The sequence below is a fragment of the Sciurus vulgaris genome, assembly GCF_902686455.1.
Source record: "Sciurus vulgaris genome assembly, chromosome: 10".
In the NCBI taxonomy this organism is placed as follows: Eukaryota; Metazoa; Chordata; class Mammalia; order Rodentia; family Sciuridae; genus Sciurus; species Sciurus vulgaris.
Genome location: NC_136470.1, coordinates 121,289,739 through 121,311,565, shown reverse-complemented (window position 1 = coordinate 121,311,565; position 21,827 = coordinate 121,289,739). Strand labels below are relative to the sequence as shown.

Below are 21,827 nucleotides of genomic sequence, written 5' to 3'. Positions count from 1 at the left end.
TCTTTGAGCTGGACAGTTGTTTTATTTGTCAAGGAGAATATTACTCACTTATAAAAATCCAAATGTTTAAGACGACAGCAAAAAACATCACTTTGAAAAGGCAACCTTTTTTTAAAAGCATGAACAAATGTGCACTTCAAAAATCTACAGAAAACATTTTTCACTTGTATTTGTTCCACAACATTCTAGCTAAGAGTACAAAATAGGAACTGACTGAGCAGCACACGCACATAGCCCAGGAACCCTCGGCCATTCACAAAGCAGAGCAGTGTCTAACTCTTCCTATGATCTATGGTATGACTACTAGACCACATGAGACTCTTGGCATTTAGAGATTTGGCATCTACAAGTTCTATCCTCTGGGAAAGACTGACAAGCTTTTGAAACCAAAGTGCAGAGACTGGAGTATGGACAAGTCACTGAGCTGATGAAGAACATACCCACTGTCACCTCAGCCTTGCTATTCTCACATGGGGAAACTGTATCTGTAAATCTGGGAACTCATGAAGGACTAGACACTGCATTGGTCTGCGAATGTCAGAGGTGACTGGAAATCAGCTAGTTTCATACACAGGCAGGACCGTTTCCAAGGAAAAGGAACCAAAGCACAGAGGCAGAGGGTAACAGAAGATTTCAGATAACCACAGTCTCATGATAATGTCCTCTCTATGAATTCTGTTCTGTCACACAGATCTCAATCCCAAGTCAAGAACACACTAAAGGGAAGTTACATACACCTTATCAAGGGAAGATGAGTCAGAGGAGACTGGTGTGAAAGGGAGCAATAAGGGGGAACTGAATTTAAAACAAGAAAAAATCTAAGCTGCCGTCAACAGCAATTTGTTTCCAAAATAAAGAAATCTTTCTAACTATATCTTGTACCCCTTCTTTATCAATTCCAGACTACCTTTTATCCAAAACCACCAGTCACACACACACATCCACGGCTGTGCTTCTGATATGCCCTCAGGCAATTTTAGCCAGCCATTTCTCCAAGTCCTGGATGTCAGCAGAGCCGGTGTCCCCTCTTCCTCCCTTGGCACTGCACTCAAGGAACTCCACTTTGAGGGGCAACTGTGAGAATTCAAATTCTTTGCCTTTCTTTCCCAGCTGAGCAGGGACGGTGCTGGAATTATCCAGTGTGCTGGGGGCAGCAGAACGGGTAACCCGTAAGGTGTTGCTGTGGGGTAAAAGGAAAAGGAGTCAGGAAACAAAATCTTTACACAGCAATTAAATCATATTCCTAAATACGTCAGCACTCGCTCAGGAGTAGATTATCATGAACCTGTAAATTATGCTTTTAAGGTTGTTGAATATCCTTTGCATTTGTAGACAACTCTCTTGAACAGACAGGGAGATGGAGCTCCAATTTTCTCAGCTAGGTGGCAGCAGGTCAGCAATGAACTCAGGGCATAGCAACTTTCTTTCAGCCCAAGGCCCCCTTCTACTAGACTCTTCTGCCATTTTAGAATAGTCTAAAATTCATGCTATAAATGTTATAACAACTTAATTTCTGAAAGCTAAGTGTGGTTAGATAGGGTATTTATTTAACCTTGAGTCTATCTGGACATAGAGCTTATAAGTCCACAAACTCCAGACTCTTTTATCTAATTTGACCCAATTAACTATTCTCCAACCTCTCCACCTGCAAAAACCTTCCCAACTTAGGTCACCTTACTGCCACCTGCTGGCCCTGATAAAACAGTGCAGGAGAATACATTTGCTAACCTTCCTCTCCCTTTCTACTCCCAGAAGCATAGGAATGCTTGCCACACCAGCTGACTTTCTTACAAAATAAAACATTTCTTGGTTCTATAAGGTTGCTTAAAAATTAATGAAGACCACAGGAAAATCTAAACAATACCTTGTTTAGGAACATACACATAGAATAAAACTAGTTTAAAAAACACACAAAATTAGTAAGAAAGTGAAGAGACATCCTGCAGAATGGGAGAAAATATTTGCCACCTGCTTCTCAGACAGTGTATTAATATCCAGAATACATAAAGAACTCAAAAACTTAACACCAAAAAATAATAATAAATTGGCAGACACTACTCAAAAGAAGAAATACAGCTGGTCAACAAATGTATTAAAAAATGTTCAACATCTCCAGCAATCAGGAAAATGCAAAACAAATACATTATGATTTTGTCTCACTCCAGTCAGAATGGCAATTACTAAGACTACAAGTAACAGTAAATGTGGGGGAGGATGTGGGGAAAAGGTACACTCATACATTGCTGGTGGGACTGCAAATTAATGCAACCACTCTGAAAACAATATGGAGACTTCTCAAAAAACTGAAAGTGGAACAACCATATGACTCAGCTATCCCATTCCTCGGTACATACCCAAAAGATCTAAAATCAACATATTCTAATGATGCAGCCACATCAATGTTTATAGCAGCACAATTTACAATACCCAAGCTATAATCAACCAAGGTGCCCTTCAACAGATGAATAGAAAAATAAATGTACATACACACAGTGAAGTATTACTCAGCCATAAAGAAGAATGAAATCATGGCATGTGCTGGTAAATGGATGGAACTGGAGACCATCATGCTAAGCGAAATAAGCCAACTCTAGAAAGCTAAAGGTCAAGTATTTTCTCTGATATGTGGAAACTAGTCCAAAATAAGGAGGAAAAAAGAGAGAAAGTGGGAAAGAGAAAAAAAGAGGTAGGGAATTCCATCACAAAAGAAGGAAGACCAGTGGGCTAAATGAATGAGGCTAAGGGGGATGAAGAGAAGGGACAGGGAGAACTGAGGAATGGAGCTAACCTAACTCTCCTATGTTCATACATGAATAGGCCCCAGTGAATCTCACCTCATGTGTATCCACAAGATGCCAATCAAAAGCAAAAAAAAAATCTACAAGTAAATAGCACAAAGATCAGTAGAGTAGAGGGAAGGGGACAGGGAGAGGGAAAAGGGGACAGACGGGAAAGACTGGGACTGAATTTGAGCAAATTATATTCCACACTTTTTCAGTTATGTCAAAATGAATCTTATTGTTATATACAACCAAAAAGAAACAATAAAAAATTTAAAAAAAAAACAACAACAGAAAATTGAGGATATCTTTTACCTTCTGAGGGAAAATCTTTTGGGGAGGAACACACAGCCAGGGCCTCCCAGGCCTGGTGGTGAGTGCACAGGCATCCATCCTACAGTCTTCAAACTGAACGTATGTGTCAAAATACTCTTACATCTATGCTATGTTACAATAAATAAATTTAGGGAAAAAAAGGCAAAACATATGTACCCAGCTTTTGCCACAGGGTTATAAGAAATAATCCTTATTATTCAAGACTTTAAATTCCTTCAAAGCTGATAGGGCCTAATTCTCACAAATAAAAAATCAAGCTAAAACTAGATTTCTAATTTAACTAATGTTAACCTTTACAACTTTTCAACATTTTACTTCACTGTCTTATAATAGAGCATTTCCTTCTATACTGTTTTCCTCTAACCCTACTGTAAAAAGCAAATAGCCTAAGAAAAACTGGTTTTAAATATGGGAAGACCTGGGGCTGCACTGTCAAAAAAAAAAAAAGTAAAAAGAACGCTGAAACACAAATAATATCATAATGGCTTTTGTTCTCCCAAAATAATTCCCCACAAACGCAACACAATCTTAGAAACCAAATCATCGAGTTGTTCCCACGTCCCTTGCCTAGTGGCACGCACTGTTTATGGCATCGAGAGAAGGAACCTTGAGAGATGACAGACATGCAATTTCAGAAGGGAAGCATCCAGAGAGAAGCATAGGCCAGGCCAGCAAAACTGCCCTGTCAAGAGCCAGAAATTAAACATTTGGGGCTTTGTGAGCCACATTTGGTCTCTGTTGTGTATTTTCCTTTTTTTAAACTGCCCTTTAAAAATGTCAAGCTTCTAAGCTAGCAGGCCTTAGACAGGAGTTTGCCACTCCTCAAGCTGACTAAATCCTGAGTAGGCTCTGAGCACAGGCACACATCTGTCCTGGCACAGCTGCATCCGGCAGAGAGCAGGTTTTGGGATATGCTACATGCACCATTAGGTGCTTGTTAAATGAATAAAGAAGTAGATCGTGATGGGGGAAAAGTTCTCGAAGCTGAATTTATACAGTTTTTCTCATCAGATCCTTTTATTCGGGGGATGAAAAGTCCTTACACAAAATCAGGAAGAAAATGTAACTTGCTTTACTATAATGGTGATCATTTCTTCTATTTAAGCAAGCTTTTGGCTAGGTCTTATAAACTGGCATAATACAAAGACATGCTAGACTCCTTAAAATTTAAAAGCTATACCTCAATTTACAAATTTTTAAACACTAAAAGCAGGGTAAATAACATTGTCAAGTAGCTTGAAAACAATACAAGAAGCTACAAAACAGTACTCTTTTATATTCTTCCTCATTCTGTCAACAATAATTTCCAATTGCTTTAAAATTGTTTACTTTCTTTTTTCCTGATCCTCAGTTTTTGTTTTATTATTTTTTAAATGCATATTTAAACACAGTTTTATATGCATTGCTATGTGGTGAACAAACACTTCTTTCACTGAAATAACAGTGATCTCAATTGGTGTATACCATTTTTTAGTTTCTAAAATCTTTCATATCAACTATGAATAGTGGTAAAACAAATTGAGCAAACCGTTTCAATAAATCTTCTCTACATGAAATTTAAAAATAACCAAAATACATTCTACTGTCATGTGTAAATAAAAGGAAATTTTAGAAATTTTTTAAAAAAGCAATTTAAAAATACTTATAAATATCCCATTAATGCTTTTAATGATTCCATTGGTGGTTCTTAAAAATTATTTAGTAAGTATATTCCACACTAATCTTCAGACTATAATTGTGATTATCACAACCAGACAAAAGAAATATGAACATGCTGCTTAAAGTCTATGTGTGAACGTGTATAACCAATAGGCTTTATTCATACTTACAGTTCTTTCTCAAGCTGTTGCTGAATTAACTTTGCTGATTTTGCCATTGCAATATCTGTAAAGAAATAAGAACACTGTTGTAGTTTAAACCCGAACATAAATCAGTAAGTTTCTCCTCACTCCTTTTTAAAAAGAGCTTTTATCACTACCTCCTTCTCTAATAAAGTAGATTTGCATATATGGGTTTTCCCAAAGTAATGCTTACAAACATGTTTTGCTGATGACACTAATATGGACTTAAGTTTTCCACATCTTACAGACCTTTCAATACATATATAAGTCCAGTCAGTTTAACAGAAACAAAACTTACCAGTGCTCTGACTCTACCAAGAACTTTCACTCCAATGCACAAAACCCTACTTCGTCACTTAAAAGCAAACTCAGCATGTGTCCAGCTGCTACTAATGATGTTAAAGCATGCCGTCACTACAGCTAAGAAAGAGGCCTGGTGTGGCCACAAACCCAGGCCAATAAACATTAGCTGCCCTTACAGGCTAAATAAGATAAATCAAGAGAAGGTCAGGTAATGATGCTAATAACTGCATCCCTGATTAGGTATCACACATAACTTAAGCAGTTCTGAGAAATGCTTTGGCTCTTCACAGAATCAGAAATTAATATGTGAAAGAGAGCAACCAGTCTATCTTATTTTACTGGCAACAAACTGAAGGCAGTTTGATTGGGTTTTTAATATTATAAACTTTTAAAGAAAGTTTTTAATGGTTATGGGTTTAAAGTAAAATTTCTACAAACTCCCCTTGATAAAATTTGCTGAATGATAAACTTGTTTGGAAGGAGAGACTCTATCCTCTCCCTCCAGCAACTGATATGACACATCGTCAATCTAACAAACTTAATTTGCTAAAGTAAAATAATTTATGATCTTAAAAAACAAAACAAAACAAAGCAAAACAAAACAAAATTCACTATATCCAAGGAAAAGAGGTAACAGTTCCTCTGTTGTGGATCCTTAGAATTGTCTGGTAAGAAGATGAGTGAAAAGGTGAGAGTAGAAGTAAGTTTTAAGATTTAAAATTCTTCAATTTATAGTACACTACAATGGTCTCCAAACCCCAACAACTGTGGACAACTGAACTGATTCTTTTTGTTTTTTTTTTTTTTTAACTGATTCTTAATAGTGATCCCAGAAAAATCACAATGCAGAAAACACAATGGCACCTTGCTTATTGCAGGCTATCAAGAATGATGGCGTGTTCTTCAGACCCATACTATCAATGAGGACTTGATACAGAAACTCAGCCACGTCCTTCACCTCCCGCTGGAATGCTGCGCTGTCCACGACAAACACAACAGCCCTAGAGGGAGAAAAGAGAAAAACTGGCATGTGAGCACGCAGCAGTGCACCATTATCCTGAAAACTCTATCCCTAATTTCTTCAGATTCAATTGTGATGAATAACATACTAACGTCACAAATGCAGGTCTGTGTACAGTTAATCACAGGACGCCAATCTTCATTTAACAAAAACAACTACTGAGTGCTACCATGAGTCTCAATGCCTGAAGCTGAGGAATGATGTCTGCCCTCAAAGACCAAGAAATCATCCAGAACTGTATGATAACTGCCAGGAGAGAACTATGCTCATGGTGTAACTAGAGCAAAGACGTGATCATTTCAATGAGACCAGGTCAAAGACAACTTGAGGAGGATGTAGCAGTTAAGCTGAATTTTAACTAGATAAAAAAATCAGGGCAGACTGTCCAGAACATAGTATGTTCAAGGCACAAACAAGTGAAACACATACCTTGGAGAATTCAAGGCAAGCTGGTACACAGGGAGAGGAGGGAGTGAGAGGGACCAGGTCACACACAGCAAAGGGTGTGATACATCAACCTGTGAAGTTTATGCTTTTTTGTCTTGCAAAGATTAGTGTACCTAAATGAAGACAGAATTTTTTAGAGGGCAACTGAACTAGAAGCAGCATGACCAGCAAGGGCTTGACTTAAAGCAGCAAGTGAGAATCTTCATGTGCTAGAGATATCAGAGCTAAAGTACAGCGCCCCAGGGAAACTAGACATCAGGCTTTTTAGGGGCAATGGTTTGAATGCCCACAGGGAGACACTCCTGTCACAGACTAGCTAACATGCACTGGGGAGCTAGAATCAAACACCCTGCACCAAGCCTACAACTTTTAAAAGCAGTCTAATGAAGGCCCAGGGTCAGAAAATAATTCCGAAAGAAATTGAAACACCAGGCCTCCAGATATGGAGTGTGACTACACTCTCTCCAGGTGTAAGATTCCTAAGTGGAAAGATTTACATAAAAACTGGGCCATATTCTAAACCTTTATGGTCCCAACAGATGGAAATATGTAGCTCCTTCTCGAGGGAGGCTTTCATACACTATTGTTTATCAACCACAACTTCAATGATGCATCCCCCTTGAAGGCTTCTGGACCAAAAATTACAAAGCACAGAAGAAAATAAACAATTATGCAGGAGAATAACAAGCACCCCAAAATTAGAACAGAGTAATCTACAAAACACATGGTTAAAATTACTTAAGAGCATAATCCTAGGAAACATAATAAAAAGAAACAGGCAATTTGGGGGAAAAAAATAAGTATTTTAAAAAACCATAGTAAATGAAATTAAAAACTCAATGAAAAAGTTAAGTAGAGATTACGGTTAGCTAAAAAGTACACAGTAAACCAGAAAGCAAATCTGAGTATCACACAATATGCAAAGTAGAAAGATTCAGAAGATACAAGAGACAAGAATGGCAGAAATAGTAAGGTTCAATCATGTCAACAGAGTTGCAAGATGTGTGAACTGAGAACGGAGAAACGACACTAACCTGAAGAGGGAAAAATGAAAATTTCTAAGAACTGAAGAAAGATAGGAATCTCCAGTCTGGGATAGCACATTTAAATTCCAAACATGACAAAGCTAACCCACCCCTTGACAGAATGTACACCCAGACAGATTTCTTAGAGAAATAACAATGAGACTGCAACAGTAGACACAGAAGACTGCTTCTGTGTCACACCTTCCATGTCACCATGGAAATAACTGCCACCCAGGACTTTATACTCAGCTAAAACCATCATTCCAGTGCCAAATAAAGATAGCTTCAAATGAAAAAAAGATGAGAAATTTTACTACTCATTCACTCTCTCTGGAAATAACTTCTAAAAGACACACTGAGAGAAAAAAAGATCCTAAAAGGAAAGAGCAGAATGCTAGAACTTGGCAAAAGGAAAAGAAAGAAATCATAAGCATCCAGGTAAGTCTCACTAATCACTGAATGTAAGGGCAAAAATCAGCAACCACTGACGGTGAAAAAGAAAGATGTGAGGAAAAGCAGAGTTAAAGTATTTTCAGGTTCAGGAAAAAGGAATTAGCATTATTGATTTATGTAATGTTGTACAATATCTAAAAAGGAGGGAGCCAGGTGGAGAACCATGAAAAGAGTAGAAATAAAGTATTTCAAGCAAGTAAAGGGGGAAACAGAGATTAAGGAAATTTGACTTTTGATAAAAGTCACATACCAATATAGTCACTGTCTTTCTAATATGCATTTGTTATGATTAAGATTTCTTAGAACTCAGGTTTATCTTCTTTTTCTTTTTTTATGGGGATTGAATCTAAGGGTGCTTAACCACTGAGCCACATCCCCAGCGCTTTTTTATTTTTTATTTTGAGACAGAGTCTCACCAAGTTGCTTGGAGCCTGCTACTTGCTGAGGCTGGCCTTGAGCTTGTGATCCTTCTGCCTCAGCTGCGACTACAGGTGTAAACCACTGCACCCAGTAGCTTCATGTTTTGAATGTTCTATTTACCTAAAATCCTTGGATCACAGAGTGACTACACTGCAAATTACAAAATATTTGTAACTGACAACATAAAAAGAAAAAAATTCAATGGGAAATTAATACCCAATCATGATAAGATTTACCAATTCTAGATCTGTCTAAATTGTCTGAAGAATTAAAAATCACATTCTCTTCTGAGACAAACTGCTTGTCACCATCTTGCAGGTAAGGAAGCAATATCAAAATCTAAGTCTACACATGTTCAATAAAAAGGAAAGAACCAACTACTTCATTCCTCAAACCCAAGATGCCATCAATTAAACGAAACATTTCAGGAACCACTAAGAGGAGAAAAAGCTGCCAATTAAACTATCACACCTGTGATAACTGCAACTGTAAGATGCGTTTCAAATTCAGAGACATTAAAATGTCTTCATATCATTGAAATGTGTCAGACTAATTTCCCTCTTCAGTCCTCATCAATGTTAGATATCAAACATGAAGAAAGCACTTGCAAATGCAGCCTAAGAACTTTAGTAAAGAACTTAAGGGTCAATAACATGGGGGCAGACACTGAAATACATATGAAAACATTGTTCTTGAAATAAACTTACATATAATGTTAGAGTTTAATAATTTCTGGGACCCAAAAGAGTTTTGAAATTTTTTCCCAAATGTTAATAATCCTGTAAGTCACTAAATTCATCTTCAGAGTAAATTTTAATAATAATGAGGGCACACTTCCCAAACACTCAACACTCCTTAAGCATTATCTCATCCAATCTTCACAATCCTAGCAAAGGAGGGCTTGCAACCCAGAAACGGCTGACTCCAAGCTTCAAGTTCTTTCTACTGCAGGACACCATGCTGCCCCCAGAATTCCACCAGAGCAAACAACACGTGCAGACTCAATACACAGTACAGACTCCAACAAGCCTATTTCATTTCTTTCTACTTACCTGGCTGAAGACTTAAACCGCTCCAAGAACTGAAGCCTCAAGCTCTCATGCCCAGGAAGGTCAATCAAGGTCAAGCTATTGCCCTGAGGATGGCAGCAATACTGTATTAATGTTTCAGTCCAGATCCATGTGCACATCATGATCAAATTAAGTGTATCATACTGGAGTCCAGTTAATTAATTAATTAATCCAACAAATGTTACTCTGATTAATAAATTGAATAAATTTTCATAGAGCATGTTCAAACAAAAAACCAGCCAAGGGCTGGGGAATGCAGCTCACTGGCAGAATGCTTACCTAGCATGCATGAGGTCCTGGATTGAATCCCCAACACCAACCTCCCCCAACAAAAATAAAACACTGGTCAAAGTTCTGGGGATATAATAGTGAGCAAAGATGTGGTTCCTGGTATAACAATTATAATGAGAAAGATGAGCATGATGTAAAATTACATAAAAAGTAACAATTTTGATAACTGTTCTTAGGATTCTTAAGAAACCTGACTGGGGGCGGGGGTGGTCAGGAATGTGTGGTCCATTTGAGGCTTAGGAGATACCAGTATGAATAAAAGCAAAAACATGTGAACAACAGTAATGAATATTCACAAACTTATAATGCAAAAAATACCTTAGAATTTACAGCATATATTGCCATTACTGGGATCCTTAATCTTTATAACAAAGTACATTTTCATTATTCACACCCCTAATTCTTAGATATGTGCTTACCAGACACACCATTTATTTCTTTTTTTTTTTTTTTTTTTTTTACTTTTTTTTTTTTTTTATTGTAAACAAATGGGATACATGTTGTTTCTCTGTTTCTACATGGCGTAAAGGCATACCATTTGTGTAATCATAAATTTACATAGAGCAATGTTGTTTGATTCATTCTGTTATTTTTTTCCCTTCCCCCCACCCCTCCCACCCCTCTTTACCCTCTATACAGTAGTTCCTTCCTCCATACTTGCCCCCCTCCCTAACCCTAACTCTAACCCTTCCCTCCCCCCCATTATGTGTCAACCTCCACTTATTAGCGATATCATTCGTCCTTTGGCTTTTGAGATTGGCTTATCTCACTTAGCATGATATTCTCCAATTTCATCCATTTGCCTGCAAATGTCATAATTTTATCATTCTTTATGGCTGAGTAATATTCCATAGTATATATATACCACAGTTTCTTTATCCACTCATCAATTGAAGGGCATCTAGGTTGGTTCCACAGTCTAGCTATTGTGAATTGAGCAGCTATGAACATTGATGTGGCTGTATTTCTGTAGTATGCAGATTTTAAGTCCTTTGGGTATAGGCCAAGGAGTGGGATAGCTGGGTCAAATGGTGGTTCCATTCCAAGTTTTCTAAGGAATCTCCACACTGCTTTCCATAGTGGCTGCACTAATTTGCAGCCCCACCAGCAGTGTATGAGTGTACCTTTCTCCCCACATCCTCGCCAACACCTGTTGTTGCTCGTATTCTTGATAATCGCCATTCTAATTGGGGTGAGATGGAACCTTAGGGTGGTTTTGATTTGCATTTCTCTTATTACTAGAGATGTTGAACATTTTTCCATATGTTTGTTGATTGCTTGTAGATCTTCTTCTGTGAAGTGTCTATTCATTTCCTTAGCCCATTTGTTGACTGGACTGTTTGAATTCTTGGAGTAGAGTTTTTTGAGTTCTTTATAGATTCTGGAGATTAGTGCTCTATCTGAAGTATGATTGGCAAAGATATTCTCCCACTCTGTAGGCTCTTTCTTCGCATTGCTGATAGTTTCCTTTGCTGAGAGAAAGCTTTTTAGTTTGAATCTATCCCAGTGGTTGATTCTAGCTTTTATTTCTTGTGCTATGGGAGTCCTGTTAAGGAAGTCTGGTCCTAGACCAACAAGATGAAGATTTGGACCTACTTTTTCTTCTATAATCTGCAGGGTCTCTGGTCTGATTCCGAGGTCCTTAATCCATTTTGAGTTTAGTTTCGTGCATGGTGAGAGATATGGGTTTAGTTTCATTCTGTTGCATATGGATTTCCAATTCTCCCAGCACCATTTGTTGAAGAGGCTATCTTTTCTCCATTGCATATTTTTGGCCCCTTTGTCTAGTATGAGAAAATTGTATTTATTTGGGTTTGTGTCCGTGTCCTCTATTCTGTACCATTGATCTACCTTTCTATTTTGGTACCAATACCATGCCGTTTTTGTTACTATTGCTTTGTAGTAGAGTTGAAGATCTGGTATTGCAATACCCCCTGTTTCACTCTTCCTGCTAAGGATTGCTTTAGCTATTCTGGGTTTCTTATTCTTCCAGATGAATTTCATAATTGCCTGCTCTATTTCTGTAAGGTACGTCATTGGGATTTTAATTGGAATTGCATTGAATTTGTATAGCACTTTAGGTAGTATGGCCATTTTGACAATATTAATTCTTCCTATCCAAGAACATGGAAGATCTTTCCATCTTCTAAGGTGTTCTTTAATTTCTTTCTTTAGTGTTGTATAGTTCTCATTGTAGAGGTCTTTCACCTCTTTGTGAGATTGATTCCCAAGTATTTATTTTTTTCGAGGCTATTGTGAATGGGTAGTTTTCCTAATTTCTCTTTCTGAAGATTCATCACTTATGTATAAAAATGCATTGGATTTATGGGCATTGATCTTGTAACCTGCTACTTTACTGAAATCACTTATGAGTTCTAAGAGTTTTCTGGTGGAATTTCCAGGTTCCTCTAAATATATAATCATGTCATCAGCGAACAGGGATAGTTTGAGTTCTTCTTTTCCAATTCGTATCCCTTTAATTTCTTTGGTTTGTCTAATTGCTCTGGCCAGAGTCTCAAGAACGATGTTGAATAGAAGTGGTGAAAGAGGGCATCCCTGCCTTGTTCCAGTTTTTAGGGGGAATGCTTTCAGGTTTTCACCATTTAGAATGATATTAGCCATGGGCTTAGCATAAATGGCCTTTACAATATTAAGGAATGTTCCCACTATCCCTATTTTTTCTAGTGTTTTGAGCATGAAGGGGTGCTGTATTTTATCAAATGCTTTTTCTGCATCTATTGAAATAATCATGTGATTCTTGACTTTAAGTCTATTAATATGGTGAATTACGTTTATTGATTTCCTGATGTTGAACCAACCTTGCATCCCTGGGATGAAACCCACTTGATCATGGTGCACTATCTTTTAATATGTTTTTGTATGCGATTTGCTAAAATTTTGTTGAGAATTTTTGCGTCGATGTTCATTAAGGATATTGGTCTGAAATTTTCTTTCCTTGATGAGTCTCTGTCTGGTTTAGGTATCAGTGTGATATTGGCTTCATAGAATGAGTTTGGGAGGGTTCCCTCCTCTTCTATTTTATGGAATACTTTGAGAAGTATTGGAATGAGCTCTTCCTTAAAGGTTTTGTAGAACTCGGCTGAGAACCCATCTGGTCCCGGACTTTTCTTTGTTGGTAGGCTTTTGATGACTTCTTCTATTTCAGTACTTGAAATTGGTCTATTTAAATTGTTTATGTCCTCCTCATTCAGTTTAGGCAATTCATATGTCTCTAGAAACCTGTTGATGTCTTCGAAATTTTCTATTTTGTTGGAGTATAGATTTTCAAAATAGCTTCTAATTATGTTTTGTATTTCCATCCTGTCTGTAGTGATATTTCCTTGTTCATTCCGAATTTTAGTGATTTGGGTTTTCTCTCGTCTTCTCTTTGTTAGTGTGGCTAAAGGTTTATCAATTTTGTTTATTTTTTCGAAGAACCAACTATTTATTTTGTCAATTTTTTGTATTGTTTCTTTTGTTTCAATTTCATTGATTTCAGCTCTGAGTTTAACAATTTCCTGTCTTCTACTACTTTTGGTGCTGTTCTGTTCTTCTTTTTCTAAGGCTTTGAGCTGTAGTGTTAGGTTGTTTATTTGTTGAGTTTTACTTCTTTTATTAAATGCGCTCCATGAAATAAATTTCCCTCTAAGTACTGCTTTCATAGTGTCCCAGAGGTTTTGATATGATGTTTCTTTGTTCTCATTTACCTCTAAGAATTTTTTAATTTCCTTCCTAATATCTTCTGTTATCCATTCATCATATAATAGCATATTGTTTAATCTCCAGATATTGGAATAGTTTCTGTGTTTTACTCTTTCATTTATTTCTAACTTCAATCCATTATGATCTGATAGAATACATGCTAGTGTCTCTATCTTCTTGTATTTGCTAACATTAGCTTTGTGGCATAATATATGGTCTATTTTAGAGAAGGATCCATGTGCTGCTGAGAAGAAAGTGTATTCACTCTTGGTTGGATGGAATATTCTATAAATGTCCGTTAAGTCTAAATTATTGATTGTGTTGTTGAGATCTATGGTTTCTTTGCTCAATTTTTGTCTGGAAGATCTGTCCATTGGTGAGAGCGGCGTGTTAAAATCACCTAGTATTATTGTGTTGTGGTCTATTTGGTTTCTGAAATTGAGAAGGATTTGTTTGACATACATAGATGAGCCACTGTTTGGGGCATAGATGTTTATGATTGTTATATCTTGCTGATTTATGCTTCCCTTAAGCAGTATGAAATGACCTTCTTTATCCCTTCTGACTAACTTTGGCTTGAAGTCCACATTATTGGAAATGAGGATGGATACTCCAGCTTTTTTGCTGAGTCCATGTGCATGGTATGTTTTTCCCCATCCTTTCACCTTTAATCTATGGGTATCTTTTTCTATGAGGTGAGTCTCTTGCAGGCAACATATTGTTGGATCTTTCTTTTTAATCCAGTCTGCCAGTCTATGTCTTTTGATTGATGAATTCAGGCCATTAACGTTCAGGGTTATTATAGAGAAATGATTTGGTTTCCCGGTCATTTGGTTCATTTTTAAAATTTTGTTTATTTATTTGTTTGACACAACTTGTTTCCTCCTTTATTTGACAATTCCTTTAGGATAATTCCTCCCTTTGCTGATTTGCTTCTTGTTTTTCATCTCTTCCTCATGGAATATTTTGTTGAGAATGTTCTGTAATGCTGGCTTTCTTTTTGTAAATTCTTTTAGCTTTTGTTTATCATGGAAGGATTTTATTTCATCGTCAAATTTGAAGGTAAGTTTTGCTGGGTATAAGATTCTTGGTTGGCATCCATTTTCTTTCAGGGCTTGAAAAATGTTGTTCCAGGACCTTCTAGCTTTTAGGGTCTGGATTGAAAAATCTGCTGATATGCGTATTGGTTTCCCCCTGAATGTAATTTGGTTCTTTTCTCTCACAGCCTTTAAAATTCTGTCTTTATTTTGTATGTTAGGTATTTTCATTATAATGTGCCTTGGTGTGGGTCTGTTGTAATTTTGTGTATTTGGAGTCCTGTAAGCCTCTTGAACTTGATTTTCCATTTCATTCTTCAGATTTGGGAAATTTTCTGATATTATTTCATTGAATAGGTTGTTCATTCCTTTGGTTTGTTTCTCTAGGCCTTCCTCAATCCCAATAATTCTTAAATTTGGCCTTTTCATGATATCCCATAGTTCTTGTAGATTCTGTTCATGATTTCTTACCATCTTCTCTGTTTGTTCAGCTTTGTTTTCAAGGTTAAATATTTTGTCTTCAATGTCTGAAGTTCTGTCTTCCAGGTGTTCTATCCTATTGGATATGCTTTCTATGGAGTTCTTAATTTGGTTTATTGTTTCCTTCATGTCAAGGATTTCTGTTTGGTTTTTTTTCAATATCTCTAACTCTTTATTGAAATGATCTTTTGCTTCCTGTATTTGCTCTTTTAACTGTCGATTGGTGCGATCAATCAATGCTTGCATTTGCTCTTTCATCTCATCATTCAATGCTTGCATTTGCTCTTTCATCTCCTCGTTTGCTTCTCTGATCATTTTAATTATGTACATTCTGAACTCCTTTTCTGTCATTTCTTCTGCCATGCTGTCATTGGGTTTTATTGATGTAACATCTAGATTTGTTTGCAGCATTTTCTTTCCTTGTTTTCTCATGTTGTTCAGATATCAGTGGACCGCTGAGATATTGCAGATTTCCTCTGTTGATTTACAATGTCCCTGAAGATTTCTATATATATCCCCTCTTAGCCTTCAGTAGGCTGAAGTCTTGGAGGAGGTTGATAATGCGGTGCTCCACAAGGAAGCTGCCTCTCTAGGAGTGGTGGCCTTCAGGTGGGGTATATTCCCTGCTAGTGGGCGGAGGTGCCTCCACTTGTTGACCAATGGTCATCCAAAGGGGACCTAGGCTGTGGGCTGAGGCAAGGCCTGTTTGGGCCTGAGTCTCTGGTTTTACCGTCCTTGTGGGAAACCTCACCCAGCAGGGAAGACTCACCCGGTGGGGAGGTCTCGCTGGTCAGTTTCCTCCTAGAGGTTCCCCTCAATTTACAGCTACTGCCTGGGCTGGGCTGCCTTCCTCTGCAAAGTTTCCAGGGGCCCGGCCCTACCTCCTGGGCCTGGGAGCCTCACCCTTCGCAGATGAATCTCCTTAGGCTGCCCCTCCTCAGAGAATTTGCCCATAGGCCTGGAACCTTCGCTCCGCCCTAAGCCTGTCTCTGTGCGGCTCTTCCACCCAGAAGCCTCCTAGATCCTGGGACCCTGTTCTGCACCTAATCGCCTGGCTGCGTGGCCCCTCCTCTGAGCAGCCACCTGTGGCCCCGAACAATCGCTCTGAGTCCCAGAGACCTGCCACAGGCCTCTTCCTCCAGACAGCCGCCCAGTATGCCGGTGCGGTCACTAGGAGTCCAAGAAACTCACTTCGTGCCTCCTCCTCCCACCAACCACCCGTAGCCCAGGGCAATCAATCACTCCGAGTCGAAGTGACCCTGCCCGTTCCTCCTCCTTCTCCGGATAACCCCCCGGGTGTTCAGGAGCAGTCCCTCTGAGTGGCTCTGAATCCACGTGACCCGCTGCACGGGTCCTCTGGGCAACCGCCCGGAGCTCTGGTGTGGTCCCTCAAGACCAAGCATCCCACCACGCTTCTCCTCCAGGCAGCCCCCCTGTGTTCAGGAGCTGTCACTTTAAGACCAAACAACTCACCACTCGCCTTCTCCTCTGAGCAGCCGCCTGGAGCGCTAATGCAGTCACTGCGAGTCCAAAGGACCCGCCGCGCTCCTTCTCCTCCTTCTCCTACTCCTCCGGGCAGGCCCCGGGGTTCAGAAGTGGTCAGGGTCCAAACAGCTCGCCACGCAGCCCCTTCTCTGGCAACCGCCTGTAGTTCCCGTATAGTCACCCGAATCCAAGCGGCCGCTCCTCTTCCTCCTTGTCCTCAGGGCAGGCCCCGGTGTTCAGAAGCGTCGTTCTGATTCCAAACAGCTCGCCGCGCGGCTTCTCCTCTGGCAACCGCCTGCAGCTCTGGCACAGTCTCTCCGAATCCAAGTGGCCACGCTCCTCTCCTCCTCCTCAGGGCAGGCCCCGGTGTCCTGAGTCCACACAGTTCTCCCCGCCACTCCTTCCCCGGGCAGCCGCCGGAGCCCCAGTGGCTGCTCCGACTCCCAGCGCTGTGCCGAGGGGCCTCCTCTATGGCGCTCCAGCGGGGGGAGGGGCGTCTCGCCGGCAGTTCTACTTCACAAAGTTTCCTGCGTTCCGGGACCCCCGTACCATCCGGGATGCCCCCCCAGGGGGTGAGAGTCACCCGGCTACTTTGAGTTGGTCCCAAGCGTCTCAATATCTCCTCTCTTGAATCCTGAGTTCTGGAGCAACACGTAATGCAGCCACCCTCTAGGCCGCCATCTTGAAAACCCCCACACCATTTATTTCTGTCAATATTTTGTGCCAATTCTTGAACTCCTATTGAGCAAGTATATTATGCCTATTAAATTCACCATTCCAGGACTTCATCCTTGACCTTATAATCACTGTAGATATGGCTGTGCTCAGTGACAAGACTCAGATGTGGCTCTGATACAAGCATGAGACTCATCAACCTTTCCTCACATGTTTACTGCCAACCATGACCATGGTTCAACAGAAGGGAATCGGTATTATGTACAGATCTGACGTAATTCCAGCTGGATTCATTATGGCCTTTCAGATAACCAAGGCAGTTCTTTTCAGACAAATACAAATACCTACTAGCCTTTTCAAAATACTAATAAGAGTTTGGTGAACCCAAATTAGGACCTACACTGAACCACAGAGTATTAGCAATTCAGAAGGTTCATGACTAGGTACATTACTACCTAGAGAGACTAAATCTCAACCTAAGGGGATGGGAGCAGAGGTTAAAAAAAAAAAGGGAGGAATAGTTCAACAAAAATATAATAAAAGCTACATGTAATCTTAAATTTTCTAGTAAACATTTAAAAAAGTAAAAATAAGTAAAATTAATTTAAATAAGTTATACAATCAAGTATATCAAAAATATTAACATGTAATAAGAATTCAAGATATTGAGAGCTTATGTTCTTTTTATCACACTGGTTCTTCAAAATCTAGTGTGTACTTTGCACTTACAGTGCCCCTCTATTTGGACTCATCATGTTTCAGGTGCTCAATAGTCACTCAGGGTCAGTAGCTAATGCACTGAGAGATACAGGTCTAAAATATACCCTGGACTATCCCACTTTAAAAAATCCAGTAAAGGACCCTCAGAACTAATGATCTCCTAAACCTGAAGTTTCAAAATCCAAATTCTTGGAAATTTAAAGAGGTTTTGGTCGGGAAAAGTGCCATCATTCAAATAAACAAAAATACTTCTGAGATATTTAAATGGATGTCCCTTTATCTTTGCCTACAATGTTTAATTCTGGAGGAACCAGATAGGAGAAGTGGCACAAGATGAAGGGGGAAAGGGTTCTAAGATCACAATTCTAAGTCACTGTCCTTCTGACCTTCCACCCCTCCAATCAGTCACCCAACCATCACTCCACTCACTCACCAAAATTCACTAAGCATTATAATTGACCTACCAGTCACTGTCTACATTCTATAAAAGTCTTTCTCATGTTTTTTATGGGTATTTCTCAAAGTACTCACATATACTCTTCAAGATATCCATTACAACAGTTTATAAAGGCAAAAGATCATAACCACAAACAACACTGAATATTAGGAGGGCTTTGATTACATCAATTTCAGTCACATAGTGAAATACTATGCAGTTCATAAATTAGCTAAATAGTACCATGTGTTTAAATGTAGGAGGAAAAAAGTGAAGGTATATTGATTATAATGTTAAATGAAAAAAATTATGGGCAAAAAAGAGTGTTAAGAAAAAAATATAATTAAAGTATATATAGATAGATAGATACAGTTGTATATGCATTGAACATTTAGAAGCTTACAAACAAAAATAACAACAGCTAATGCTTCTAAAGACAAGACTGGGTAGTGGGATTAGAAAAGGAAAAGTTACTTTTCAATTTTTTGTTCCATGTATATATATTATCTATTTAAAACATAAAAGAAAAAGGTTTAATGCCCATTCCTTAAGTTGGAAAGAAGACAAAAAGAAAAAAATAATAAAATGTGATGTAACATTATGGTACATAAGTGACTACACAAAGAAGAGGCAGACATGACTACATTGGCCCCCAGACTACAAAGAGCAGAATTTGTCACATAAAGTATATTTCCTATAAAAATAAAGTTCAAATGGTACCTACATGCTCAGACTAATTCATTCCAGTCAGACTGTCAGACTCTTAACACTGCAGTAATATCTTACCCTGTTATTGTTGACTCTGTACACAGCAGAGCTGTCAGTAATGGAAGTCTGAGTATCTCTGTAAAGGCCTGTTAATAGCTGTAAAAAATAAGATGGGAGAGATCAGAGTGAACATATTAATAGTAACAGCAAACCTAATGAGTAATAATAATGTTCTACCTTCCCAGGCTGAAGGGCAAATAAATAAACGCTGCTTGTCACAGCTGAAAAAGATTTAAAATTGTTTTTGACCTGCAGAAAAACTGCAAACTTCATTCCCCTCTCTTCAATGGGAGAAAAAAATATACTATTTTCAAACCATGTTTAGTGGCCAAATTTATTGCCCTTCTGTAAACATTTTTAACCATCATAAATAACTTGGGATTATATTTCCTTAGTGGAAGGAAAAAAACTTCTACTGTCCAAAGGAAGTATAAGCAGAAAACCTGCCCTATTCTCATAGTAAAACACATAGTTAAAAATACTGAAAACAGCAGGGTGTGTTGGTGCGCACCTGTAATCCCAGGAACTCAGGAGGCTGAGGCAGGAGGACTGCAAATTTAAAGCTAGCCTCTGCAATTTAGCAAAGCTCTATGCAACTTGGTGAGATCTTATCTCAAAAATAATAAAAAAAAATAAAATAAAAATGCTGTATACATTAAAAGTAAGTATTCGTGAAAAGAAACCTAACTAGCCTAAACTGTTAAAGAAGGATCATCCTTTAAAAAAATAATCAATAAGGCTGGATTGGTAATTTGAAAATAGTCATGCTAGGAGTACTTACACTATAAAATCAGCAAATCCCACAATTTGGAGCTTTGTTTATTGTTTTATAGGCTGTTTAGACTTAAGAAAGTGATAAAGAAAGGTTAATAATGCAGGTTAAACTTAAAACTGTGTTGTCTCTGAAGCCATTACATTTGGTTAGCACAAGACAGAGAGAGTATTCCTCCAGTATTACCTGATTCATCAAAGTAATTGTTCATGTCATTGATGAATGACTAAATAAAGTCTGACATATTTTTATGGTTTCATTTTCCTCTTGTGAACACAAAAATATCAACCAACATTCATGTCATGTGTCAGATTTAATGACAATAAATTTATTGGGGAAAGCATCAGCAGACTGGAATGTAACTGCATTTATCAAGTCATGGACCAAATGCAACTATAGTTTGGCTACTGTTGCAAATATTCCAAAATCCAAAAAATTCCCAAAATTTGAAAACACTTTTTTAAACAGTCTTTTACATGTTGTCAGAAGGGTTTGTTACATGATGAACTGTGAATTTTAAGTAATCACAGGTTTATAAGTCTTTATCTGGCATCCTTAGCCACTAAACATTTATAGAAAAATCTTGTAATGTTATAAGAACTAAATATCAGTGTCTGGTAAGGGGGAAAAAAATAAAAGAAACAAATGGCTAAAATTTTAGTTTATAGAATTTCCAAGAGTCTTTTTGTTCTCCAAAGTCTAGAATTAACACCAAATTTGCCAGTATAGTTTCTTTTGCCAAACAAAACATGAAACCACAGGAATACTGGGATGCCTCTACTCAGTTTAATAGAGGAATAAATCAAAGCACTTACCCTGACAAACAGCAATGTTTTCCCGGAGTCACAAAGACCAACAAGGAGAACAGCTCTCTGACTGCTCTTTCTGCTCCAGATGAACTTCCAGAGCACTGTCAGGGGGAAGGAAAAAAAAAAAAAAAAAAGTATATATAACATATATATGTATATATAATATATATAAGTATATATATTTGCCTTGATAATCAACAGTATTAAAAGATAGTTACGATAACATAGTGCATTCACCTGAAATTCACTTTTATTGTTATTAGCACCATTTATAATCGTTAGTTAGGCACCCACTGAGTGCAGCCACTATCAACTGTCAATTCTTGTGTGTCTACATCTGTTACCTGAGCGTGGATACCTCAAGGGGTATCTTTTTAACTTTTGTATTCCCAGAGCCCCGCTCGCAAGCACAGAAGGCTCAAAATTGGTGTAAAAACGCTGTGGGGCTCGGCGGTAATGATGGAAAGGGAAGGACCGCGCGCCCAGGCTTCACAGGAGTGGATAAAGGGTAACGCGTGTCCCAAGCACCAGGACGTCACTCCCGGGGTCGCCCGGGATCCCCCTTTAAAGCAGGGCTGCTCCCGCTGCGTCAGACAAGAGAGTGGGAGGAGAGAAGGGTCGAATCTCACAGTCTAGACGTCACCAAGATGCCCTCTCGGCTCCTGGGCCCGCTGAAGCGTAGCAGCTGACCCGACCCCTGCCACCCCGCACCCACCATAATCACCCGCCGCCTCTTTACCCAGCGTCAGCAGCACTACAAGGAGCGACACCAGTACTGACAACAGCGTCGGGTCCCTCTGCTGCAGCTCTTGCCTCAAGGAGTCTAGGTAGGGCTGGAAGGTGCCCCCGGCACCGCCACTATCTCCCACCCGCCGGGAATCCGCGGAAGCCATGAAGGAGGCGCGTGTTCTCAGGAGCTGCAAAAGCGACGTGGCCCTGGGCTCTGCGCAGGCGCG

At 38.9% G+C, this 21,827-nt stretch overlaps 1 protein-coding gene across 1 annotated transcript; it reads right to left on the bottom strand.

Annotated features, from left to right (window-relative positions):
- Nucleotides 1-87: 87 nt before the first annotated feature.
- SRPRB (SRP receptor subunit beta) lies at nt 88-21,826 on the bottom strand. The gene is made up of 7 exons (XM_079156046.1): nt 21,611-21,826; nt 20,878-20,972; nt 19,309-19,386; nt 9,679-9,761; nt 6,125-6,261; nt 4,946-5,000; nt 88-1,180 (listed from the first exon to the last, which is right to left on the bottom strand). The coding sequence occupies exons 1-7, from the start codon at nt 21,762-21,764 to the stop codon at nt 967-969; spliced, it is 816 nt and encodes a 271-aa protein (XP_079012172.1). The 5' UTR covers nt 21,765-21,826; the 3' UTR covers nt 88-966.
- Nucleotide 21,827: the final 1 nt, after the last annotated feature.